Source organism: Corvus cornix, chromosome 1A (genome assembly GCF_000738735.6).
Source record: "Corvus cornix cornix isolate S_Up_H32 chromosome 1A, ASM73873v5, whole genome shotgun sequence".
Taxonomy (NCBI): domain Eukaryota; kingdom Metazoa; phylum Chordata; class Aves; order Passeriformes; family Corvidae; genus Corvus; species Corvus cornix.
This window is the reverse complement of record NC_047057.1, coordinates 49241013-49268801: the sequence shown is the minus strand read 5'-3', so window position 1 is coordinate 49268801 and position 27789 is coordinate 49241013. Positions and strand designations below refer to the sequence as shown.

General features: G+C 39.8%; 1 protein-coding gene across 3 annotated transcripts in view; it reads right to left on the bottom strand.

The window, feature by feature from the left end:
* Positions 1–1451: 1451 nt before the first annotated feature.
* Positions 1452–27789, bottom strand: part of ST13 (ST13 Hsp70 interacting protein) — a 26888-nt gene continuing 550 nt past the window's right edge. Inside the window, exons 1-12 of one of the 3 annotated variants that reach the window (XM_039571063.1) lie at positions 27562–27731; positions 22530–22587; positions 21247–21316; positions 21073–21143; positions 20486–20552; positions 19829–19913; positions 17212–17322; positions 16170–16272; positions 12821–12937; positions 12080–12131; positions 10811–10905; positions 1452–5897 (exon numbers count right to left, since the gene is read on the bottom strand). In XM_039571063.1, the coding sequence (XP_039426997.1) occupies positions 5769–5897; positions 10811–10905; positions 12080–12131; positions 12821–12937; positions 16170–16272; positions 17212–17322; positions 19829–19913; positions 20486–20552; positions 21073–21143; positions 21247–21316; positions 22530–22587; positions 27562–27671 (1068 nt within the window). In that variant the 5' untranslated portion in view covers positions 27672–27731 and the 3' untranslated portion in view covers positions 1452–5768. Of the gene's footprint in view, positions 5898–10810; positions 10906–12079; positions 12132–12820; positions 12938–16169; positions 16273–17211; positions 17323–19828; positions 19914–20485; positions 20553–21072; positions 21144–21246; positions 21317–22529; positions 22588–27129; positions 27365–27561; positions 27732–27789 lie in introns of those variants that run through there. The other 2 variants (XM_010410616.3, XM_039571064.1) reach the window with 2 other exon arrangements.

The window sequence follows — 27789 nt, the reverse complement described above, 5'->3', positions numbered from 1 at the left end:
CCAGAAGCAAGTATTGTAATCACAAACATATTAAAAAGCACACCTGTGTGAACTTTGCCTGACCAGATTTTGACTGAGCCCACGGAAGGATGCAGAGTGTTCCCTATGCACTTCATCTAGGTCCAGGGACATCAGAAAAGTTGAAATTCTTTCTATTTTAAATTACTTGCATTTGCCATTATTACATTTAATCTCCCATCATGGTACTTGCTCAACAGCCTAACTAGACCAAAAGTCCCTCAGCCACCTTTAGTTTTACATAGACTAGGTCAAACACAAATTTTGTTGCCTTGATGTTGTTGTTTTTCTCTTAGGCACTTGATAAATGTCTAGCAACTGTTCTGTTCTAAATGCACATTTTTCTGGTGTTGGTTGGTTGTTGTTGTTGGTTTGGGGGGATGAGGGGGTTTTTTGTGGTTTTTTTTGTTTGTTTGTTTGATTTGGTGGCATTTGTTTGTTTGTCTGGGGTTTTTTGTGGGTTTTTTTTTGTTTGTTTTTGGGTTTTGCGTTTTTTTTTTGGTAAAGGCTAGTACTTAATTCCAGTTCAGAATCTTGCTTTTTCTGGTCTGGAAAGTTTTCACACAAGAGAGAAAAAATGTGCCAGATTACAAAATGGCTTCTGAAAAATCTATTCATTTTCAAGAACTTTTCCTCACTGTAGGATAACACACAAGAAAGCGTGGGGGCAAATCATATTGTAGAATAGTTGTGTTAATTTTTAATTATAAACTCTTAGCAATAAGCCATGTTTTAGACCTATTTTTTAAAATCTGAAATAAAAATCTGAATAACAGGTGGTTTTCTTTTCCAAATAAGAACTAGATGCTAGTGGCTGAATGTCAGAATGAATTTTCTCTAATGAGAGGCAGTGCGGTTGGCTGCAGCTCAGACGCCTCATTCTCAATATAGTACTTTGATATTTTTCCATCTAATTCTGATGATTTCCCAACAACTTGTACCTTCAGCCTATTTTAAAAGTTAATTTTATTGAACACTGCACTGGTTCTTACATGATATTAGTTATATTTTTCCTTCTGAAATGCAAAATGCAAGTTCAACTCATTTCTAGTAACTCCTACCCACCAGTGAGAATGTTAGAAAACGAAATGTTTCAATAATGGAATTCAATTTACTATTACCTGCTTTAAACCTCACCTCCTTGTTACTTACTTTGCACTTGAGTAATAAGTACCTTGTTTTTCTGAATACCTTTGTTCTATACAAATGATGCTTACCATCTGGACCGCTGCAGCTGCTGTACTGCAGGAAGAAATTCCAAGATAAACTGCTAACCTAAACCCTGTAATCCTTCACGTTTAATTTCTTTACATATAGTAGAAACTCATGTTCCTTGTAGCCTCTGAAATAAATGTTTATACATTAAAAAAAATCCAGCACAACAATGAAGGTGCCAAAGTTGTAACCCACTTAACAAAAAGAGACATAACACATTCTGCAAATACATTTATTTATTGATAAGATCTCAAGCTTGTCTGAGATCATCCATCTAGAATACATCTTTCAAAAGTGTGTTTGTACAGCAGACATATACAGTAGTAACACTTTGTTAGCAAGATTACAAATTAACATTTGGATTTGGTTAGTCATCAAGATTCAGATTTACAGGAGAGTCCTTGGTATTTACATTCCGTGAGACCTCAGGACCTCCAGTCAGTAGGGACAAGGAAAGGTTTGTCTTACATGAAGCTCCTGTTTGTGAGGATCACATCAAGTGAGTATCACTTACCCAAGCTCTGATTCACAAGGTGATCAATGACTTGTAGCCCGGTCACTTGAATTTTTTTTCCTGCTCCACAGTACAGAGTCACCAGCAACCACCTGACTTGCTTCATTTGTCACATTAAAACTGTTCTTGCCTCCTCTGTATGTGCATTTTCTTTTATCACACTACTGACCTCCTATGATTTGTCTTGTGGTACTGAACATGGAGGTGTCTCCATTTGATTGGACACCACCATTTTTTACTCTACTTCAGCTCTTTGGTAATCCAGAATTACTTTCCTACAATGCTGCCTTCACTCCATCATGTGTGAAGCAAGGTTGAGGCCCACCTGCAGAGCTCTGAATACAGTTCAGGAGACACCTTTCTCCAGGCATCAGAAGAAAATACTGCTACTGTTTTCCTAATGAACCACCCTCCAGCTCCAGGTTACCAATCCACATCAGTACCAATAACTGCCAGTGTCAGAGTGCCCTGCAGCAAACGAAAGGAAAGAACCCTCCAGTCTCTACCATCAGTTCAACAACCCACTTGCCCTACAGCCCTGAAAGCACTGCAGCATCCCTACATGCCCTGTGGGATTTAAAAGGGGCTCCAAACACTTCCAGTCAGCAGCACGCCATGATCCATAGAAAGGTATATGCCAAAGCTAACCTGGCTCCAGCTCCCCCTGGCTAGGTCCAGAATCCCCCACCCATATGGGTGAAGGATTCTGCTTGGACAGCAGGTGCCATGAGCTGCCATAACAACCTTATTTGCTCTTCTATCCCACAGAAGAGGGATGTACAGGCATATGCAAGAGTGTGGCTTGTATGAGCTTTATGCAAAAGCCCTGAAAGTAACACACAAGAAAAACGAGGTGGCATTTAAAGACAAATATTTTAAACTACATATAGTACTTGCAAAAAGCTGTTTCTGTAACATGGTTTTACCTTTACATGGCTTTTTAGTACTCATTGACCCATTCTCCTCTGGGCTGTCACTGTTCTACCTAGGCTTGTCCCACCTGCCTTCATCCAACTTTGAGAGTCTGGCTCCTACTCATCCAGTCACTGCCGTCCCACAAAGACAAACCAAGCCACTTCAACAAATACCATTTATTCATAGCCCAACAATGAAGGGAGAGAATATTTAAAAAAAATTCTGGTAAAGGCACCAAGCTTTGCGTTCTCCACATTACTATGCAAAGGGACTCCCTGTGAACTAGAACAGCCTGGAAGTGGCAACTGAGGGGACACTTGCTTTCCCTTGGGGCAGCAGCTGAACCACAGAGGACAGTGAAGTCACTGGGACTCACACAGGAACAAGGCTATGAGCCTCCGCTACCAGTCAGCTGCAGCTGTGTCACTGCATTGAATCTGTGGCATGGGATCAGCCAAAGAGCATGGTACAGGACTTGTGCACAAGGCAGAAAGGCACACCTGAGCCAGGGGCAGGACTGGCAGCACTCTGTCCTAGTTGACATCAATACGCTCTTGCAGCTTTCAGAGTCAAACTGCCAGCAGAGCTGATTATTGCCACTGCACTTACAAGAACGACCCCCTACTCTGTGCTGCAACAGAACAAATAGCCTGAAGCAGCTGCCAGTAAATACAGGAGCAACCAATGAAAACAACAACTTCCCCCTTTAGCTACTTACATCCCACATTTGGAACTTCCCATTTTTGCTCATCTCTTGTGCAGTTAGCTTTCTGCACTTGTACTTCTGTTCAAACCAGTTTAGCTGCTTAGATGTCCACACACTAACTCAGGGAGCTGAGATGAGGTCCAGACAGCTCATCAATTTACTTGCTGAGCGACACTAAAACCAAAAAAGCTCACACACCAAAGGAGTCATAGGATGTGTATTCCCAAAGAACAAGAATTCTAAATAATATAGCTAAACTGCTAACACCAACATCAAAATGAGGGAGCATGTTTTCATTGAATCAACTCTCAATAAGGGCAACTGATGTGTAAGCAAGCGGGCAGGACACAGATATGACCATTTCTATTAGGTAGGAGTAACTTCCTACTTTTGACTACTCATGGCTAGACAGACACAAACAGCCCAGATGGAATAACAGGAAACTGTAGGGAATAAACCTATATTCAAGATACTCTGATTTGTGCACAACACATATGCACTAGCCTGAATGCAGAAGTCAAGATTCAGCCTATTTTTGGGGGTGACCTACTTCAAATATCTCTGCCCAGGAATGGGAGATCAAGACTATGACCAAAAGCCATGCACACAGCAACACACAGCTGTAATTTGAGTTCATTTGGTCATGAAGATAAGCCCTTAGGCATTTAGTTCCAATTTAAAACACAAGTTATACATACAGTTTAATTAAAGCACTTCCACATTTAATTTAAGCAAAATAGTTTTTATCAGAAAGTTACACAAACCCAAGAGGCTGTGTTTTCCAAAACCATACTTTATTTTTAAAGGCTAAGAGAAGTATTCAGAACTGTATTTCTTAAGCAAAAAGATTCACATTTCACTGTGTGGGGTCATTAGTAGGAGAAAAAGCATTTGGAAATTTACTTTTTTGTAACTGCTGTTGAGTTCCTACATTAAACCAGATTTGTTTAAAAATGGTAACATCAGTTATGGCTTAAGATACAGAATTACAAAAGAGTAACACAAACCTTGAAACTCAAGTGGTGAACAGGTAACGATGGTAATTTTTTCCCACATAAAGATGTTTTAGCCAAGACAAACAGAAGCAACTGTCTTTATTGGTAGCCAAATCCACTGAACATCATCAGCAGAACATCATCAGCACAGACACTGCTTCAAGGATACCCATGCTGATAAAAGCATGTGTTAGAAGAATGTTTTGTCTGTTCCAATTACTTCATCTTCTCCTCCGTATCACAAGCCTCAAAACCATGGAGGTATGAAACCACAACAGATTTTTTTTTTTTTTTTTTAAACAAGAGGCTACAAGAAAAGATGGAAGACTACAGAATGTGGTGAAGAAAGAGTCATCACCTCTACAGAGACAGCAGGACTTTGACCAAGAAATTTTAATCAGCGAGCATGTAAGGACTTAAACCAATTCAGAACCCAGAGCTGCAATTTTGTTGGGTATTCTCCCCTTCACCGACCTATAACTCTGCATATACATGTTCCGGATGGCTTGGATTCAGTGGGACAGAGGTAGTGATGGGAACAAGATTCCTTCCCTAAAGTTTCCAAATAGATGCAACCTGGTAAGCATGGCCCCAAGGAAGGATGAGCAGAGGGCCTGCCAACTGGGAAAGGACAAGAGCACAAGCACAGACAGTAAGCTGCTCTCCCAGACACAGACCGATAAATAAAATGTTATGTAAAGGTGCTGGACAAGAACTGAACAAGTAACAAAACATCTGTGGCCTCTGCAATATGTACTTCATGCCAGCTTGTGCAAAGGATAGAACTGTACCTTTGCTGTACAGTTGTGGTGATTGAAATTATATAGGATTTGCAGTACTGCCAGAAGTTCCAGTGTGTAACTAGCTAGCCTGATTATTCTGATAATAGCTCTACAAAGTCAGTCACCCATTAAAAAAAGTAAATCTGTATTTGTAGACAATTCCTTTATCCAGTTAGTTCTTCAGACTTGTCCCACCTTTGCTATTTTTCTGTCTTAAGGGGATTATGACAGACTTCAACTGTTAAAGTTCTTTCCCCTTTGCTCAGTGAGAGCAATTTAAAAAATAGCATGTTTTTATCTTGCACTCCTAGAATACTACAATTTGTTGTAAGCGTACTCATTCAGAGAAAACTGTCTGTAATACTTACAGTTAAATTTATAATAAAAGGTTGCAACTCTTGGACAAGAGGGGATGGTTGAAACTAGGTCATCTGAATATAATTTGAGTTCTATAAACCAATAATTGAATAAAGTCAATACTTGGGGCTAGAGAGCAGTTCTCCTTAGAACACCCCATTTCTCTTCTTAGGAAGATCAGAGGTAAAATGGTTTGTTTTATTGCAACACTGGTTAGCCAAATCCAATCCTTCCCATTCAGATATGATTTTTAAGAACCAGGGATTTTATGGTTTACCACCAAATTTGGCAGACAATTTACTGATGAGATTCATGACCTTGGGATTGCTCTGGTACTTGGACATATTTGCTGGGTTCTGGGCAACATCTTGGAATGCAACCATAACTTCTGGATCCTGCAGGACAAAAAGCAAAAAGAAATTAGGGCATTTGTACAACAATTCTACAAAAGTGATTATGTGGTTCCACATGAATCTAATCTTGCTTTTACATAAAAAGACTACATTAGACTTCTGGCAAGAAGTCTCTAAAGACAACCCAGTAATACAGTGTATGTTGTTAAGGCACCAGAGTCATTATTGAACTTGTTACAGTAATAGTTCAGTGTGTGACAAGGGGGGATAGGGTAAGAGTTGTGTTTTTCCAGAACAGGAACTACCAAACACAGCCACACCTACTGTATTATTTCTGTTCAGGCATCTTTCAAATGCATTTTGAAGGAGGCAGGATTTTGATGTGTGTAGCATGCATGATAGGATAACTCTACTCTGAGCAACAGCTAATTCTCATCTGTTGGGGAAGATGAAACAGGAAAGCCTTATAAATATGATTGCCTGACAAAAGATTTTGGGAATATGAAAACTACAGGCGACATCGAAATGAAAGCCACCTTTGAGATACCAAGTCTTAGTTACTGAACAACTGGAAAACAATGGTATGGCCAACTGAAGGTAATCCCCTCTTGATTGAACAATACCCTCTGCTTGCAGGCAGGTCCAAGGGTCAGAGCAGACCCTACTAGCTCAGCAGAAGGGGTCCAAAGAGTAGTTTTTAGGAGTTAAGATGTAACACTCTATGGTAATATAACAATTCTTATAGGCTGTATGTAAATGCTATAGGATTTGTATCTTGTATTAGATTGGCTAGTGAAAATTAGAATATTCAGTACAAAAGATGATTTATTGTATTGTAACAAGGACTTCTCCACCACTCTACTTACTCCCTTACCGGGTACTCTCTTACTTACCTCCTCTTCGCTCACTCTTACTCCACTCTTACCTACTTGCTCTTACTTTTACACTCTTGCTCTCTTGGGCCTGCTCCGAGCTGCGGCTGGCAGCTCTAAGCAGTGCCCCTGTACCCACGCCCTTTGCAATAAACCGCATGTTCCAAGATCTGACTTCAGAGATCTCTCGTCTCCGTCCGTCCCGACCGTCCAACCCACCCAAGCTCCTACACTCATCCTTTTGTCATTTTTTCATTCCAGCAGCAAAAGCCTGAAACTGTTGGGTTGTGAGCAGACAATGTGGTAATGTTTGGCTTTTAAAAATGCATCTAATTCCCAGTCATTCCTCACCTTCACTGAGAAATCACACATGGAAGAGAACCTTGTTATCTTTCATCACACTACTGTGTTGCAGTTGATAAATACATCCACATATTCCATTAAGTCAGTGCCCAAAAAAATAACAACTCCATCTTCTCTATTTAGTATGAGAAGCATTAATACCTTTTTCCCATACTTCTAGTACACCTTTGGCTTCCACTGAACTTGAACTGGTTTTATTCGTTTTACATGTGTATGTTTTGAATATAAGGAATCTCTATGTATCAACTTTACATCTCACCCTGGAGAAATGTTTTCAGTATAAGCAGTATCTACAAAAATTCCAATTTCTTTTAATTCAACGAAAGTGCAAGCAGTTTATTATGTTCAATACAAGTCCCAGATGTTAGCTGTAATTTAATCTGCTGTTTTTTCTAGGACATTTAGGTATTTTCACCAAAAGATACACTGCTCCCTAGACTTCTAACCCACTGCTACAGCAGGCATGTTTTTTGGAAACCATCAAAACCCACGAAGTGTGCCCAGAGCTGTCTGTGCTACAATAACACCATCCTGTATCTATTCTAGCATGGGACTCAGTCCAAAGCTGTTTAACAACTCTGATCCTAAACTGTATTTGGAAGGTGTGGAGTCCACTGAAAGCACCCACACACCTCAGTCATATTTTATACGTTGGGAACCAAGAGTCCAGTATTATGGGAGGATTTGTGTTGTCTCCCTCACAAAAGATAATCCCCAAAAGTATATGGAAAACAGAATGCTGAAGTTCAGAAAAGAGAGACTAGATACATTCTCTCCACTTTACAGGATTCCCACGCAAACAAAAAAAGGAAGACTTTCACAACCTCAGACTTCTTGAATTGATTTCAAAATAGGGCATATGAGTATAAAGATAATGTCATGTTGTTAAGTGTGTGGTTTCACTTATATATGAATCTGGAACAAAAAGCTGAGTAAGCTTAGTCACTAGTTTGTGTCAAAACACACCTAAATTAATGTTAAATATCCAGTTTTATGCTATGTGTTTCACCTTCCTATCAATTCAGAGCAAGTAAATGATTCTGTTCCTCTGTGACTCCCTGGAAGCTCTCAACCTTACAGAGTGTTTGTAACATCCACGGTTTCACATTGATGAGCAATATTATCGAAATAAAGTGTTAAGACTGAGGATATCAACATTTCTCTAGGGAAATGTTCAGTACATAAGGTGGAATGGTAGCCATTCCATTAATGGTACAAGGGAGACATTCAGTTTTCTAATGCTCTAGTCTTTAGCTGCAGAAGGAAAAATAATACTTCCAAGAAAAAAGTTATCACTATTTTTTTTTTCTAACTTAACACATTTTGTTGGAAGTCTGTGTCTAACATATGGCTACATGTCAAATTAAGAGTCCATAGGTTTACCTTACACATCACTCCTTATAAAAAACACTTCTACTTGACTCCAAAATGCAAATGTCATGTGTCTAGAGAAAGCTGTTGTATATGCAAGATACAAAGTACTGGACAGCCCTCCAGATAGGCAAAATAGTAAAATAAAACACACTAAAATTTCAGTCAATTCTTCTGGAGACTAGAAAGCTTAGGGGCAAATGAGCTAAAATAACATACATTAGAAGTCACTGCAAAAAGTCACACCTTGCTTTCATTAAGAAGCTGTGAAAAGAAATGCAACAGAAGTTTTGCTGCTTTGAGCAAAAATAATAATAATAATAAAAAATCCTGAAGAAATAAATCTTCAGGTAATGGAACCAGAAATCTCCCTCAAGAAAGAATTTTTATAGTGATTTGCAGAGATCACAAAACCACAGAATTGTTAGGGTTGAAAGGGACCTTTGGAGGTCATCTAGGCCAACCCCCCTGCTCAGGCAGGGTCACCTAGAGCAGGTAAGATTTATGCCAATGACAAGCAGTAATTTCCCTAAACATGTCCACAGGCATCCATATCTGGTTCTTTGGTTGCTTCTATGGATAACAAGATGAAGTTAACAGCATAACTAGTTTAATCTGGCTTGTCTTCAGGCACACACAGTTGTCAGGCTTACTGAGATGTTAAAAGAGTCAGGCACATTTCAGTGTTAACTCATGGAGAATAGTCTCCAAAATGATGAGATCATAGCAAGTCTAAGGAGACTGAGGTGGTGGCCTTCACTCTTAGAATATTCCCATTTTGGCACTAACTCTTCACTATGAAAAGTCTCTACAGACTATCAGTTAAAAAGCAATTTTGGAGCAACTTGTGTGATTCAGTATGTTCAGACTTTTTTGTCACCTCAGATAACAGACATAATAGCTGCCAGCTAACATTATCCATCAACATATTCCACAGCTGCACTGAGCAGATGCCAAGCAGTAGAAACTACTGTCTTTTAAAATTAGAGCTTATATGGCCACTTCGGAAAAGACCAGAACGCAGAATTGGACATTTTAGGAAAAGGTGGCAGTGTAGACATAGATCAAGTTCTAATAAATCATATCTAGATACCAAGTTGGTACAAAGAGGACAGTAAGAGACTCAAGGTTTGCTAACAGGCTGTACATGTTAAAGCCTGCCTGCATTATCAGAAAACACTGTCAACACACATTCTTGCAACTGAGTCCTACCCTATGTTGGGGCATATGTAATGAGCATGCAATGGAGTTTTCTTAAAGGCATATGACAAGCACTTAATATTTAGCTGCACCTCAACACTGTTTTCAGCAACCTCTCATCACAAACTCCAGTGTTACAGCAGGAAGTAGCCAGGTAAGGAAGACAGCTACAACACAAGGGCCCTTTCTGCATGGTTTGCATGCAAGCCAACATTGCTGACTGCGGCAGTCCAAGTAAAGGTGTGTTTTCCAACATCAGCAACCATAAAGAGAATGAACCCACAAACCTTTGCATGGTAAGTGATGTTTTTTTGTGATTCCAGGGCATACTGAATAAGGTTCCCTTGAGATGCCTTTATTTCAATGAGCTGAGGACAATATGTAACTCTACTTTAACCACAGCAATCCAGAAAAAAGAAACAAGACAGTTTTATACTTGATTATTAGAATGCAAATGTGACTACATAGCTCTGACTTTTTTCTAGCCCACCAGCCCTTAAAACTGATGTTGCCAGATATGTTCCATTTAATCTGTTGAAATACTTTTCTTGAGTCGAAGTAGTCATGACATTGAGCAATTAATTAATTGAACAATTAATCAAGTCCACTAGGGAAGTAAGCTTTCTGCATATGAATTCAGAAAATATCCAGTGAAGAACTATTCTAATAATACTTTGTCTGTGGCAAAACCTCAAACATTTAATCTCCTAAGAGAAAGGTAATTCTCATCACAATATTATTATAATATATTGTGTCAGAAAAATATTAACAATTTTTTGTTTGTGCATAATTATCCCTCTACGAAGTGTGTGCATTCAAAAAATGAGCAAGTGAATAATAATGTGTGGAAAACAACCACTTGAGAGAGAGTTTTTCAAAAGATATGACAACTGCATATGGCACACAGTTTTGCCTATCACAGACAGGGGGCAGGGTGTGTGTGATTTTTAATTAAGCTTCCATTAGTTTGCAAAACAGCTAACATTGAATCCAGACAATCTGGTGTCACACATATCAGGAAAGAATTTTACAACAGAAATAAGCAAGCACCCCATCGCTATCCAAAAGGTCACATCTTCCTTCCTCCCCTTAGGCTCTTAGGCAGTTTCTCTTTCAGAACACGTAGCTTTGACTTTAACAAATACTCACCTGCATGGCTGCCAGAACTTCGGGATCACTGAGAATCTCATTGAGACCTGGCATACCTGCCATTCCTGGCATACCTCCAGCCCCAGGAAAGCCACCTGAAAATCCAACACAAGAAAAATGCATGATGAAGAACATTTAACTCACCTATACAATAATTGTGTTCACTGAGACTAAGACATACTGCCCTTGCCACATCTCTAAAGCCATGTCCTTCTATAGGGCTACAGCTGGTCCACTCAATGGAAAGTAGGGTCTTCTCTTACTGTGAAGACCTACATCTTCTTTCATCCATGTTTTTAACCCAATTGAATAGGAGACTTGTAATGAGTACAGTTCTTTTTCTGGTTCACTTAAATGAGGTAGGTCTCAAACTCAGGAACATAAGGAGTTTGAATGCCTGGGGTGAACAACTTAGGGCAGAAGCAGCTCAGTAGTATTATGTCCCAGACACATTCCACATTTGGCAGGAACTTTAGGTTTTGAAAAATTGTACCACCAATGGGAAAAAACCCAACAAAACACCAAGAAAAATAACCCTGAAGCAAAATTCTTGAGGTTCTCTTACGGAATCTTTATTCAGTAGCTTCCCCAGCTGTGCTGAGCATGACACATATGGTCTCTATCTGGCTGCTGATGCAATTGGAGCATGCACACAGCCTATCTCAACTCTCAACTACAGCTCAATCTTAAGAGCATTAGTACTTTTTTTTCTCCCCAGTTCACTGTCTAACATGGAAAGCCTGATTTTTGTGATGCTGTGAAGGATAACTTTTCTACAAGGTAATCTGCACTACCTCCTTTAAAAAACTATTCTGTTTAATAACAGCTTGCAACCAGCACAGACTTCCCTCATGTTCAATCCAAATTTTCAACTTGAAAACTACTGTTCTTAAGCAAAATGGATTCAAGACAACCTTGGTAATTTAGAAAACACTTTTATACTCATTTTTCAACACATTATCAAGCAAATTATGCTTCTTTTGTTTTCCCAGACCTAAATTCTTTCATTCTGTTATCCTCCAGTTATTCATTTCTGTCTTCGCTCTACTTGCTACACAGCATCAATCCTCAAGAGAAAGAAACCCAACCCTCTTACCACTAGTGCTCCAAGAGTTATTTGTACACAAGTTCTGAACTTCAAGATTTTTCTTGAAGTAAGATCTTTCTCTGTGTCTTGAGAACAAATGCTATAAAAACAGCAGTTATAACACTCCATATGGAAACAACAGCCACCTCTACCTCAAGTATTGGTGCTTAAAAATAAAATACCTGGGAAGCCACCAAACTGAGCTCCTCCTGCCTGTCGCCTTGCTTCTTCCTCCTGCAGATGAAAGCACGTCATTCCACAAAAAACAATGGAAATGCAGCCTGTTTTCTACTGCTCAGCTAGGTTTAGCAGAAAAAAACCAGCCGAGACTGTTTCAGGCAGATATGCTATCACAATAAACAAAGCACTCTACTGTGGTTCAAAACCACTGACAAGAAATTGCTCTGTCTATTCTTAATTTTGTACATGATTGCAGGTTAGTTATGCAGAGTATGTTTCTACTGAGTACGAACTGTACTATTTCTTTTAGCTTCCCAACTGTATTTTTAGAACTCCCACCCCCCACAAATTAAAATATATAATTAAAGCACAAAAAAAAGCAAGCAAGAAAAGCAAACTGTGCCAGGAATTGAGGAAGAGAAGCAAAGTATAATTCTGAATTTAAAACCTCCCACTCTGGGATACATAAGTACTTTAAGTGAAAACTATTCTGGAACAGTCATACAATAACTGACTTCTTGAAATACAGGATTAATAGAGATTCCAGAGACTGTTTTTGTCACAAGCAATAAAACCAGATGAACTCAAATGCCCTCTTCTCCAGATTTCATTACCAGTCAAGTAAGCAAGACAGAAGCCAACTCTCTAAAATTTAAAACATTTTTTCCTCTGTAATTCATTTTAACCAAAATAACTATGACACTCTCCAAATAATTAAGAGATATTAAAGCCTAAATACTCACCCTTTGTGCTTTCTCATGCTCCTCCCGTGCCTTCTTCACTCTTTCCATTCTTTCCTTGATTTCCTTTTCTTCACGCTTACGCTCATATTTTCGTCGATGTTCTGCAATTTTCTGTGCCTGTCACAATGGAATACCAGGAGCTCCTATACATGTCTAGCATATCACACAATGTATTTCAATACAAAACACATGTAAGCATAACCAGCTGGTTCTACCAGTTCTTAAATTTCACACCCTAAAAGGCTCTTTGTTTTAGGAGCCATTTGCTACTTCTTTCCCATGGCAATCAGTCATTCATGTCTACTCAACCCTGACTGGATTCACCAAAACATGCACTCTAGCATAGTTTTTTGCAGTAGTTTTGGGACTTGCAACATCGTTAGAACTTGAACAGGTTATTATTCCATGTCCCTTCATATTTTTTATGCTAAAATATCAATTTCTCTGGGGCTAAAACCAGCAATTGCCCTGGAAAAGGGCACAATAAGAATTCCCACTGCATACACACACACACTTTTTAGATAGTGTTACTGCTGTTTCAGATGCCTCTACAGCATGTACAGACCAACAGGCAGACCAATGAATTCCTCAATCAAACCAAGAAAGGGCTGGTGAGGAGGACGTTTGCTTCCCCTTAGTAATTTTTTCCTCAAGTGTATTAAATCTACAGCCCCAGCGAAAGAGGAATTAACAATCTTCCCAAGGCTCCTCACTCAGGGCTCATTATAATGACAGAACTAACTGCAGCACCACTTTCCTCAAAACAGAACGTATCCTTACAAATGACTGCAAAAATGGTTCATGATTTCAGAAATAGTGTATGATGGTTACTCTGTACCATTCCTGTAACTAAAAAACACATACCAAAATCAGGGTGCAAGAACAAAGATACTATTACCACAACGGATACTCTTGTATTCTTTTAGAATACTCTTTAAAGGAAAACATTACTTTATAAGTAGCAGAGCTTTGATACAACTTATTTTAGCTAGGAGATACTCATTTCATACTACATCATTCCTAAGTGCATCTGCCAGAGAAAGTACACTGGAGGCAGCAGGAATGATACAGAGTGAATGCAGTACATGCTATCAGATCCTGATGTCACTGCCATTTAATGGCTCGTTAAGAGAGAGGTAAGCGTTCTGTTTTCTTTTTAATAGAAAAGCATAGAAGAAAAGCAAGAAAAGCATTTTTTAGAAGCATAAAGAGTTTCCAAAGTTTAGATTTTCATTATTTCTAAGTATTTCTCAAAACTAACTAAATGTTTTTAGAATTTGACTTAGACTTTTAGCTCAAAGTGCTACAAAGTAAAAAATTCTAGTAAAGCTTGAAGTGAATAAATTAGATTAATGCATCCTTTTCACTTACTTAAGATTTTGAAAATCACCCATGAAAAGATGCTATGTTTTTCCTAGAGCTACATACACAATTTCCCATGCAGCCAGCAACTACACATCCATATATCACAGATACTCTGCTGTTTCTGTGGGAAAGAAAAGGTTCCCTCTCAGCCAAGCATTAAGTATACTTCTTATGAAAAGCAGTTGAGACCTACATTAACCACAGATCAATAGTCTCATAAACAGAAGACTAAAAGGCTGTAAAATGGTTTCCATTGTCATTTTGCTGGAGACAGCAAAGACATGGTAGAAAAGCTGAAGTTGTTAGACACAGGAATGTTTATGCATGTGGGGGGTTTAACCTTCACTGGCTGCCAGATGCTCACTAAGCTGCTCCCTCACTCCCCCCTCCTCAACAGGAGAGGAAGAGAAAATAAGGTGGAGAAGCTCTTGGCTTGAGATAAAGACAAGATCACTCACCCATGACCATCATGGGCAAAAAAGACTCAACATAGAGAATATTCATTTAATTTATTGCCCATTAAAAATGGAGCAGCATGATGAGAAACAAAGACAAAACTAAAGCCACCTTCTTCCCGAAGTTCAGCTTTACTGCTTCATTTCCCATTCTTCCACTTCCTCCCCCCATCCTGAACAGCACAGTGGGGTGGGGGCTGTCATCAGTTCACTGTACTTCTGCCGCTCCTCCCTTTTCACACCTTTTTCCCACCCCAGCGTGTCTGCCCCACAGGATACAGTTCTTCACAAACTGCTCCAGTGTGGCTGTCCCCACGTGGTTCAGTGCTTAAACAGACTGTTCCACCATGGGTCTCCCATGAGCTGCAGCTGCTAACACAAAACCAGCTTCAGTGTAGGCTTCTCTCCACCAGCTGCAGTTTCTGCCAGCAGCCTGCTCCAGTGGACTCCCCATGAGCTGCAGCTTTCTTCAAGGTGCACCCACTTCCTCTGGCATGGGATCCTCTATGGGCTGCAGGGTGGATCTGCTCCACTGTGAACCTCCACAGGCTCGAGAAGGACAATCTGCTTAACCATGACCCTCTCTATTGGCTGCAGGGGAATCTCTGCTCCCATGCCTAGCACACCTCCTCCCAGTTCCTTCTTCACTGATCTTGGTGTCTCTGCAGGGTTGCTTCTCCCATATTTTTCTTCTTTACTGCCCTCCCTCTCACAGCTGTTATGCTGCATTTTTTAACCCTTTCTTAAATATGTTATCATGGAAGCACCACTGGCATCACTGACTCACTCAACTTCGGCACCAGGTGGAATTGACTCCCTCTCTCACAGGGACAGCCTCAGGTCTCTCCTTACAAGAGGCCAGCCCTGCAGTCTCCACCTTTCCCCAAACTTCCTATGTAAACTCAATACAGTACAACAGCTGCCATCTGTGGTGTGTCAACCACTTCAAAGTAACAGGCAAAAACACATGAAAAAGGAAGCCTGCTATCAATAGTGTTACACTGGTTACACAGAAGTTCCTCCTTAGAAGATTGCTGGGGTCAGCCATGGGAGAACAGCTGAAAACCCGTTGGGCAAAGCTGAGGCTGCCCTCATGGGGCTGACTAATGAAAGTACAAACCAAAGCAAAATCCTTCCTTTAGAAAATATGCTTAAGGACAAAGCTTTGATCAACTCAGAAATATCTTGGGAAAAAAAATCCATTATCAGTTATCTCTTGCTTTTCTGAAGGTTTTTAGTCAAGATTCTAAAATACCTGGCAAACTTCAACTGCTTCAGATTCTTCTCTTAAAATTTTGAAAAGGAACATACTTCATATTTTGGTTACATGCCCAGCCCCACACACTCAATTTCCCTACACACTGCCATAAACAGCTGTTACTGAAGACAGAAGTATTTATAACTGCAGTCTGAAGTGTTGGAAGACACATGAACACATTTCTTCCAGACAACGCCTATTGAAGAACATGAAGGCAGCTTTGTCACTCAGACAAATACAGGGAAGACCTTTAACATTCCTCCCCACTTACTCTTGGCTGCACCTCCTTCAGCACGGCGCTTGCATCTTCATCATAATCCAGTTTGCAAGCTAATGCAAGATCATGAGCAGCCTCCTCCCAGTGGCCAAGAAGTCTGGAATTGGGAAGACACCAACAGTCAGAAGGAAAAACTGAACACTTAACAGTTCTTCAAAGTATTTAACCATGCATCACTCAGAATTTTTACCTAGAGCTACAAGGACGCACAGAAGTTTAATAATCGTGGTGTTTTCACTAAGTTGCACACTACAATACCACTAGAGGACGATTGCTTGCTTGCCTGATATCCTTACAGTAAGTTTTGCTTGAAGTAACGACGAGTAAAAAACTCTCCATGAGATCATGTCATTGTCTGCTATAAAGAATGATCTAACAGGGAGAAGGTATCCTAGCTAAACACATGAAGCACACTAAGATTAGCATTTGCTTTTTCCACTTTTATACAGGCCATAAGAATTGTCATCTTTTTTCTCTGATTTATTGCTATTTCAAAAAAAAAAAAAGTTGAACTATAGTTGGGGGGATGCCTAACACCATTTTAAATAATTACACTATTTGCTTAATAACATTTCTCAATTGCAACAAATGGCATTTAAATTTACTATGTAGAAGAGCTCCGGGATCTAAGGAATAAGAACAGCAGAGAAATGTTCAAGAATTATAGGTCAGTAAAAAAACCCAACAAACTAAGTGAAAACAAAAGACCTCCAAACAAATAAACCACACAGTCCTAGATCTCATAATCTTTACCAAATGATTAGAAAATGTTATTCAGAAAAGCAGTAAGCCATTAGAAGATGGGGGGGAGGAGGGGGAAACAGGGGATGAGTGTACCAGGAGGACTACTCATAAATTGCCATCAATAAATCACCATCTTTTCTATTCTCTAAGCCACATACACAGCACAATGGTTTCTTGGCTCATGGCTACTGCTCTCAGGAACAAGACAAACAGTTCAGAGACACAGAGAAAGAGAATATATGAACAAAACTGTTTCCCCCAAGTAAAGATACTATGAAGTGCAGTTCATTACCTGTGTGCTTTTCCCCTCCATTTGTAGGTCTGTGCAGAGTCAGGATTAATCTTGATGGCTCTGTCACAATCTCTAATGGCAGCATTTGGCTTCTGGAGTTTCACAAAAACACTGTGGGAACAAGAACATTTATCATACATATTGAAATACCAAGTTACTAACTTAAGCTGGAAATAATTTTGGGTGACTAACAGGCAAGCTAGTGAGATAATGTATTTGAAGAGCTCAGTTCAAAACGATTTTATAGCGATAACAAAGTTGCTAAAATTTAGTCTCACTCTCCCAGCATTGTAGGTGAATCATTAGCAAGAACTGAAAGCATTCATTGTTCAGACTCAAGTCCTGCCAGCAAGAATAACCAGTGCAGAAGGAGAAGACACAGAAATGCAAAGGACAGTTCAGCCCTATGGTGCTTGGGGTCTATAGCCAGTGGCAACTAGCAATTTGAACAAAACAACAATAATATTCTGCATGTTATATTGCACAGTCTTTAACACAGTAACACAAAGAAAGCATGAGGAGTTATGCTAACCCATGACAGCAGGCTACAAAGATCAACAGCTAGAGTCATGAGGAAAAGGATATAGATGAGTCATCAAAATCAAAAGCAGCAAAACAAACACAAACTCAGAAAGAAGCCCCAATCCTTGTCAGTTCAATGTAAAAACTGAAAATTTTACAACACACAAGCATATCAGACTAACTGATAGAGCGGTACTTTAGGAGGTTCAAGTAATTAAAATTAAAAATCTCTGAAGGAAACACTAAAAAACATTCCTGAATTGACAAAAGTATTCAATATTCAACATATTCCATGTCAAAACTTCTACATCTACATCTAATTCTACATCTCCCTTTTACATCTACTTGAAAACAATTTATCAACACTTCCTGTAAGTAACTTCATTATTAAGATTTGTTATAAAGCAAGTACAGAGTCACACACTTTCTTCTAGGAACAAACAGGTGGACAGGGTGTCAGGGAAGTGTCCCAAAGCTACACCTCACCAATGAGAGCCATTCCAATGTTGCTGGCTCCACAAAGCCACTAGTCTCTCAAACACACAGCCCCCCCTCCAGAAGCAAAACCATGGATTACTCATAGCACTTGATCAGCATGGCAAGTTTTACAATATCCTAATATATTATTCATTTCTTTCTACAACAGACCTAATTGAGGGAACTTCTAAACTTCTCCTAGCATTCTTATTTTTCACTGCTATACCAGTCCTGAGAAGATATGGCACTGTAAGAGATTTTAAAAATACTGTTATGATGGCAACAGCAACAGTGTATTAAGGTACACAAGTGGTGTTACATGCAAAAATTTTGATATGGAAAGGAAAAAACCAGCAAGGCAAGTACCAGTTAAGATGTATTACAATGGAACAGTTAAAGGACAGTAATTAATCTCATGAAAGTTGAAGTTTTCTTTGAATAATACCTTGCTATGGGAAAGATCCACTAAATTATCAAATCGTCCATGGTTAGTGGTCTTTTGCGTAAGAACGGAAAAAAAAATCTGCTTCTGCAACACATACTTGTCCAGCTTTCCTGAAGAATCAGGAAGATAAAGATGTTTGTGCATTATGAATTTAGGAAGTTCCCAATGCATCATCTGCAGCCTGGTAGATGTTATTAGCAGTAAGGTGGGTAGAGAATGGGCTGAGATACAGATGTGTCCTGTTCAAACATAAGACTGTTGAACAGAACAGTCTACAGGCAGTAGGTTTGGTCTACTAACAAATTCATTTAGCAGGTACAACAGGGACAGAATTCACAGGATTCTTAATTAAGTTTGCATCTAAACAGAGTATCATTTCAATCATCATATTAATCCCACAATAAACTTCAGATTTTACAAGTGTTTCTAATCCAGCATTATTCTATCTCCACACACCAAAAGCAGTATTGTTGAGGAATACTTTCAGTGCAGGTAGCTCCATGTGCAGCTGCAGTGTCAGCTGAAGACTGAACTCTCGTGCTGAGAGCCCCAGGCAAGAACTGGTGCCAGCCTTTGCACAGGGACCTGTGGCCCAGCCAGGTGACTGAACACTCTGTGACACAGCAGAAGCCCATGACCCCAGACTTTCACAAGCACAGACTGTGAGGGTATAAAAGCCCAGGGCTTCCTTTGTTTGGGGTCCCTCCTCAGAGGCACCAGCTTGAGCTGTTAGTTTGTTATTGCACCATGATTAAATTATTTTAAGGATCCAGGTATCTGAGACTGCTGTGGGAAAAGCAGGGTCAAGACAGTAAGGAAACCTGGTCTGACTGTGTGACTATGGGGTGCGTAGCTGCAAAGGGGTTTCAGTCCCAGCTCAGTGTGAGTGTGACTGCGAGGGTACCCCTGGAAGGTCAGACAGGAAAGTATCCTTAATGTTACCACGATGCATTTTGGAACACTATTCTGTTATTTACTGTATTATCAAGATTCTTTATATGGCTGCTTCAGCAAATCCGATGACTCAAACATAAAAAAAACTGCATGAAATGAACGCTACCCTTTCCCTCCTGTGGTTTAAGTTTACACAGATCCTCAAGTTGCCTTATACTTAGACTCTTTAAGGAAAATAACACAACAGGCAGAAACATAAATCACTAGTTTATGACTCACCTTGCCCTCTTGGCATACAAGATGGCCAAACAAGGATTCAGCTTGATAGCATCCGTGAACAAGTCAACAGCTTTCTGAAGATCCCCTAAATATAGGTACCAGTGAAATTTCAATCATTATGTAATGAAATTACATCCAAATTCCCAAACCTTTCTTACAGTGTTATGTGCCTAGACACTTCTTAAATAGAACATTATCAACAAAGAAAAACCAATTTCTCCCTCTCACTATGTTACTGAAGTACAAACTCCAAAATTAATGCTTGAGAAGAGACACTTTCCCCAGTTAAATTTGTGTATTTAACTTTGAATGCAATCAAATAGAATGCCACATCTTTATTATACACCTTTTCACTGCATTAAGACAAACCACTAGAGACACTAATCATAACATGGAGGAAACTACTATAATGATCAATGCGTAATTAAGATGCTGCAGTACCTCATTTCCCCCTCCCACCTTTCCCTAACTATGGCTACATTGGAAAAACAGTACTTGAAGAAGCTTTCATGTTCTAGATAGAGGAAACATACTTCTTGTTGGATACCCAAAACTTTCTTGAAAGCATTCAAAATGGTCCAAGATATCTATCTTCTTTTTTTAATAGGAGAACCAAACCTAATGTCCTTGAGTAAGTACTAAAAAACAATTTATCACCTTCACTGAGAGCATTTATCGCTTCAATCTTCTTTTCGTTAGCTTGATCTGCCATCTCTTCAGTTACCTAAAAAAATTAAACGAAAAACACACACAAACCCCAAAAGCTGTAGAGTCCAGGCCAGAATTACCACACTAAGACTGTGCCAAAAGAGAAAGCTTCAGTTTTCCAATTCCAGAACCTTCATTTTAATTTGCATTGAAATCATAGTTCAAAAAAACCCACAAAACCTTTGCTTTCAGCTTGAAGACATTAGTCAACATTATTTTTAGCTATAAAACACCTGAAATCTAAGTTGAATAATTGTAGAATTCTACATATCTAGTTTGCATGGGTGTTTTGATAAACTTCTTTGGCGTTTTCTGACTTGACCTTCCACATTAAACTTTTTGATTGACTCTAACCTTAAATAAGAAAAGACTGTGATTTTAAGCCAGTAAGTTTTCTGTTGAGAAAAAAAAAGAGCCAAAACAAAAGCTGGCTACACAGATAATAGAGTACTCATCCTCCCTCAGCTGCTATCCCTGATTACACTCAAACCCTCTTTCCATCTTTCCTACTGCCACACTGAAAAGATTTTGCTTACCTCCACATTTTCATCTCCCATTTCTTGAGGGTCATCGTTGTCTGGTTCAATCACTCCCTCATTGTCAATTTCTGGGGGAAAAACAAAAAGCAAGACTAAGCTCCATCTATAGAGACAGGATTTTCAGAATCATTTTCATGTTGGAAAATGCAGTAAAGTCACTATTTTCCCCACCTAAGTCACTCTCTTCACTTTCTGGTTCAGGTGATTTAACCGGCTCCTCTGGATGTTCCTCTGCTTTGCCCTGAGAGAGACACATACTTGTAAGTACACATTATTTCTGACTGATGCTCTATTTCCACTCTCATGAACAACAATGTATTAGAAAAGTCAGATCACTATACAGCTGAACCATTTTATTTTTAAGATACTAATCTCCTTTTCCCTCCTCTCAGATTAAGTCTATCATGTATGCAAATATTTAAGAGCTCAAATCTGGACTCATGAACTTCTATTATTGGTAAAGCTGGTCCTTCCAATTTTGTAATTCAATAACCAAGACCAAAAAATCCAAATAACACCCAATTCAGACCCAGTTTTGCAGTGATTACTAACCAACTCTTCCACTTCCTGCCTTCCCTCACACATTCTCTGGATCAAAAATTCTCTCAATCTAATACTATTTAGCTAAGGCCTTTTAGCAGGCAACAATAAGCTGATGACAGTGATTTAAATATTGTTTTCATTTGCCAAGGCCTGAGATTGTTGCCATACATACTTAGAATATTTTTTCAAAAATTTCAAATGCTTTATCAACTTCTAACTAAATTTCATCCAAATCCCATAACTTAGCACATCCTGTCTATTATCACAGATACAAGCTGCTTGTCTTCATACTTAGTGTCACACACTATATTCAGTACATAGACACAATCCCTCCATAGAGCTCTAACTAGCCAGTAATTCCAGCACCCACTGTCTTGTTAAATAAACTAAAAATCATCTTTTTTTCAAAAGAATTTCAAACTTGAAAAAATCCTGATGTAAGTATCTACACAGCAAATTTATTTTCTCCCTTAAAATAAATAACAAAAACCAACATCTTCCGCAACACTGCCTTAAAAATTTGATAGTTCAACTGATCACTTCATTACTTATCATGCTCATTAATATTTCTTCTCATGAAAAGATTATAATTTAATCCACTAATGACTAGAGAAGTGGTTTATAAACAGACAAGAGAAAACAAAAAAAAAAGAAATCAAGCCTCTGTATGGCATTTGCATTGCAGAGAACATCAGGCATTCAGGATTAGGGAAATGGAGCATGATAACACTTGAAATGAACTAGGAAGCCATCTGTAAGAAGTCATCTGCAACAGACAATGGGCAGGCTTCAGACTGAACTCCCACATTCAGCCCCGTCATTTGAGTGAAAACTGACAGCAATTTTCCCCCTTCTGCTGCTCAGTAATTTTGTCAGCATCAATTTTCCATGATAAATTTTTCATATCTCACCTTACTTGTCTCCTCTGTGGAGGTATTGGCTGGAGCAGGTGGTATTGTGCCTCCCATACTTTTTCAGCAAAACAGAGAAAAAACAAAACAAAACAGTAATATTATCAAAATAGTGACATGTATTTTATTGATTCAAATCCTGATAATCTCGCCTTTTTGTTGTAACACAAAACATGATGATCCATTTCACTGTCAAAGCAGCAGAGTACACATCCCCCACACTTTTCTCAGTATAGTGCAATGCACACTGTCTGTTGTACAACTCCATTGAGACTTGTACTCACTTGCATCACCCTTCACTCACCCACCCTTTCTCACAAGGAAAAACTGCCTCTTGGCTCAAATGGATTTTCTCCTTTAAATGTAACTTATGTTTGAAACAAAACTAGATATTATGATTATAGATATTACTAAAATTATTTTTTGAACAGAGGTCAAACAATTAAAGAGAACAGCCTAAAAGGCCTACGCAATTAAAATAAACCTGCTGCCTAGGAAAAAAAAAATCATTTCTCTTACATACTGCAATATTCCTGCTTTTCCTTCATTACAATTAAGGAGCAGTCTTTGTAGAGACAGCATTCTGTCAATACAGAATAAACTTCCACATGCTATCGACTTTGGTTAGCAGCCAGGAATAAGAGGCTGAATTCTCCAGGTGTTAGATGGAACATCTAATCATACCTATGACAGCATGCCACAAGGAATACCATTCCCAGGCATCCCCTGCCCCAAATTTCCACCTACTGATGGTTTTCAATAAAAATGATTCTATGAACTCAACAACCAACTCCTTGGGGCCCTACACAAGATGGGATGCAGGGGAGAGGAGAAGGAGGTGGGCAAACAGGGGTGGGCAGGAGGAACTGGAAGGATGTAGGACTATCTGCTTTCAGGAATTAGTGCAACATAAAACTGCACCCCAAGGATGAGAAGTTATAGCTTCTTAAGTCAAGCTACTGCAGTCCATTCTCCCCTCTTTTCTCCCTCCTGTCAGCAGCACCATCTCAGAGTCATGCTGAAAACAAACCTAAATGAGGAGGGATAGGACAGTGATAGGGATGAATTGGGGGGAAAAGGGTAGAAGAGTGAAAAGGAGTTGACAGGATTGACACATCCTGGCACAGGATTGACACATCCTGACACATCCTGCAGCAAAAGGCAAGAAACAGCACTAAACTACTTCTTATTTACAAGGAAAAACTGTCAAAAAAAGCCAAAACCAACAAACCAACCAAAAAAAAAAAAAAATCCAACAAGTGACAAACCCCAGCATGTTCTGAAGCTCCCAGGATGCTGACATTACTTAATCAAAGTTATACTGCAAGGACTAAACAACTGCAGTCTGAGAAATGATTATCCAGCTAGGCAGAAAACACAGAGCATGAACTAACTGTTCCTCCTAAATTTTTGCCCTCGTAGGCTGACAATAGAACACATAACTCTCTATTAGTCCCTAAAAACCAAGGAGAGGACTACAGGGACCATCCAGTGAAGCCCTGGAACTGTTGCTGTTATCCCCAGAAAGATGGCAAAATCACAACATAAGTCCAGGTCAGATGATATGGCCAAAGCAGAGCTAAGCCTCCTTTGATGCCAAAACCCCATCTTTTATAGCATGGATCGCAAAAGAGAAATTACATGAGTGGCCTACTGACCCACCACCTCTCAAGGTGATAGGCTGAGCAGTAAGACACCCATTTCCAAATATTATTCTTAAAGAAGGAAAATAATTTTCACAGTTCTCAAAACAACTTGCAGGTGTAGAAACGATTTACTGTTGTCCATCCAGTTGGCATGAGAACGAAAGCTTTCACAGAGAAGCTGTGAGAAGCTGGATTTCTCTGTTTCTCAGCTACAGCATGAGAAAGGAAAAACTTCACAAATGCTTTCGCAGCTGGAAAATTCCTCTGCTCCTGCCTTTTAGCATCCACATGGAACTTTTCTTTTGCATAAAGAAAACTACAAATTACAAAGCATTTTAGCAGTGCTAATAGCTAATATCCATGGTATTGCCTGGTTTGAAGTCTGACACCTTAAATCACCTCAAGACTGAAACAACTTAGCCAGCCTCCTCTGTTCTCTTCATATCCCTCCAAAAACTATCCAAGTTTAGATCAGTTTGAGAAATGTTTACTAATATACATGCATATTTTATAATATGCTATTTCATGTACTGCCAAGGCTAAACAGTTTCACTCACAGTACTTGAAAATATTTTTGCTATCCTGGTAATCTCTATTTAAACTACAGTTATAATCCCAGAATGAAAAGAAAGTTACTCTAAAATCTCTTAAGCCAGTATTTGATTACAACGATTAAATACACAGCAGGGATATATGCAAAGTTTGCAATGTATTAAACCTCAGCAGTATACGGAAACACGAGACACTCTCATAGGAAAAGGGGAGTACTGAGCTGTAGAAAAAGAACAGACACACACAAGACACACACAGAGTGCAATGCCAGCAACAACTGGGGGTTGTCAGGACTCCATTGCAACAGTGACTGCACATTTCCACTCATCACAGCCATGAGAAGTGTCACGTTCATGACTTGTTGGAAGAACCGCAAATGTGATTTCTGCAACCGCTTTTATTATTGACAGCAAAATTATATTTAGAGAGAAATTGGATTACCGTGAATTCAAAAGGGTAAAAACCTATTTGAACAAAACAACAAAAAAGTGCAAAAAGCCTTATTCATCAATTAGGGATTCTGTGTTTTATTTTTAAGGACTGCTATTGTTTCTTTGTTCAATTGCAGGGTTTTGAAACGTGTTTCCCTTAATGACTCATTTCATAATAATTCAAGCAAAACATTTGTATTTTTATGCAATTATGAAAAAATGGGCTTGATAAAACGAATGTCAAAACACTTTCCAAACACACTCACGCACTACCGTATGCTTTCTCTACAAAGAGAACCTATATGGAAATATAGGCAGAACAAGGGTTAGAAAACAAGGGCATGAAAACAGGTAAGACTTAAGGTTACTGATGCAATATTAACAGCTAGTCAGAAATAAAGCATCCCATTCTGGCTTCATGAGTAGTTAGCATAATTTAAATTAGAATCCCTAGGTTTAGGGGGAAAAAATCAAATAGATTAGCAGAATTTTAGTTGAAAAATTTAATGATGGATTTTAGTATCATTTAGTCATTATTCTAATCATTCATAACACTACCTAGGTAAACAAACCTATATCTTTCAGATTAAGACAGGTAAGCCAGACAGAGATGTAAGAGCTTCCGAGTTTATTTCCACCTAAAGGCAGGTCATGCTGTTTGAAGCAGCTTCCAAAGAATGATCAGGCCCTATAAATGCACTTAATTGTTCTACTGCAAACAGCACTATTATGTAAAGGCAGAGGGAGACCCAGCAGAATTTCAGACAGTTTTGCATGGAAAGTAATTTGGGTACCACTACCGCCAGCCAAGTGTATTATTTAGGCAAATATAGAACTCAAATACGTGAAGAAAACCAGAAAACTTGAGAGAGCTGTAAGAGGTTCTGCTCTGAAGTATTTTTTAACTTTTGAGATAAAGACATCCAGTGAAGATTTTACATGTAAAAAACATTCCATGGCTCTAAATGTAACTTCTGTATTTATAAGACAAGCACCAAATACAAATTCTAAAACTTATCTGGAAATTAAAGCCCTCCCCATTAACATGGAGAAAGTCAGATGGTCATCTCTCCATTCCCTAACACTTTCTTTGACCAAAAGAAGTCAGTGTTCTTCCTCTCCCTCTTAAAGCAGTCTGTCCACACCTTCATATTTACACAACAGAAGTACTGGAAGAAACCCAGGGTGAGGCACTGAGGTATTTTATGCAGTAGCAAAAGGAAAAAAGACCTGCAGTAGGGTGAGACAGACATCGATCTCCTTCCTAGACAGAGGTACATCCACTGTCAGTACTGCAAAGCCAAGTTCAGTTAAATACAAGTGGTTTTACAACCACAGTATTATTCAGATGCATAAAAAACCTCAAATATCACTGTAAAAGAACACGAATAAACACTTCATTGTAGCCATTTTCATTACAGGACATATTGTGAAATGCCGGTGTTTAGTTCTTCATATACGTGTGCATATATATACACCGATACACACAAAACCCTGCTGATTCAGATTAACGCAAATTTTCTAAAACAATTCCCACTTTGCCACTAAATAAAAATCTTTTAAATCCCATTTGCATAAAATGTGCACCTGAAGGTATGTCCTTCACTTCTTAAGAGTTCCTCAGTGTAGCAGCCATAAAAGCCAAGCAGAGGTACTGGAGCTGAACACAGGGGTTCTGTGGGTTCTCTGCCAGCAGCAAACAATCGCAACCCTTCCAGCCTCGTGCTTCTGGGCGCTCAGGGTGGAACCCAAAGAGGATTTTTAACTGAGAAGCAGCTGTTACGACAGGCCCGGCTCACACAGAGTACGTGCAGCGTAAACAGCAGGTACCTAAATGGCTCACAGGGAGCGGAGAATTCGACTACTTTTGAGACACTAAACTTCAAAGAGCAAAACACGTTTTGGACAGGAACTATAGCTGCCAGGTATTTTGTGCTTTGGGGTACCAGGATGTAAATCAACGCCACTCACCTCCCCACAAACTCGGCTCCTTTTTAAGACAGGCTAGCCAACTCTGCTGCGTAATGCGAGAATTAGCTCAGTAAGTATTACTCTGGGGCTTTCCAGGCTGGAAAGCTGAGCCACTGAGAAGGCCGGGGGGCAGGCTTTTTGCAATGGGAATAGCCAGCGTTAACGAAACAAAACAAAAAATTAACGAGTCTTTTTAACGCGCCGGGAGTGAGCCCGGCGGGAAGAGGAGAGGGCGGGAAGGCCGCAGCGCGGACCGAACCGGACCCGACCCGCGGGGGCGACACTGCGCGCTCCCCGCTCCGGCCACGCGGCGCGCCCGCGGGCCGGCAAGCGCTGAGGAGACACGCCCCCCTCCCCTCGCCGCGTCCCGCGCCACAACACCCTTCCCCCTCGCCCCTTCACGGCCGCCTCCTTCCACGGCCCGGGACCGACCTCTCCACCCACTCGCGGAGGAAGGCGAGCTCCGGGGTGTGCAGCAGGCCCGGGTTCTGCTTGCACAGCCGGACGAAGGCCCGCAGCTCACTCAGCTTGCGCGAGTCCATGGCGGCACGGCGACAGCCCAGACGCGCTCGTTCCCCCGCCCACCCGCCGCGGAACCTTCCAGCCCGCCCCGCCCGCCCCAGGCTCTGGTGCCGCCCACCGCAATTGACTCCGCCCACA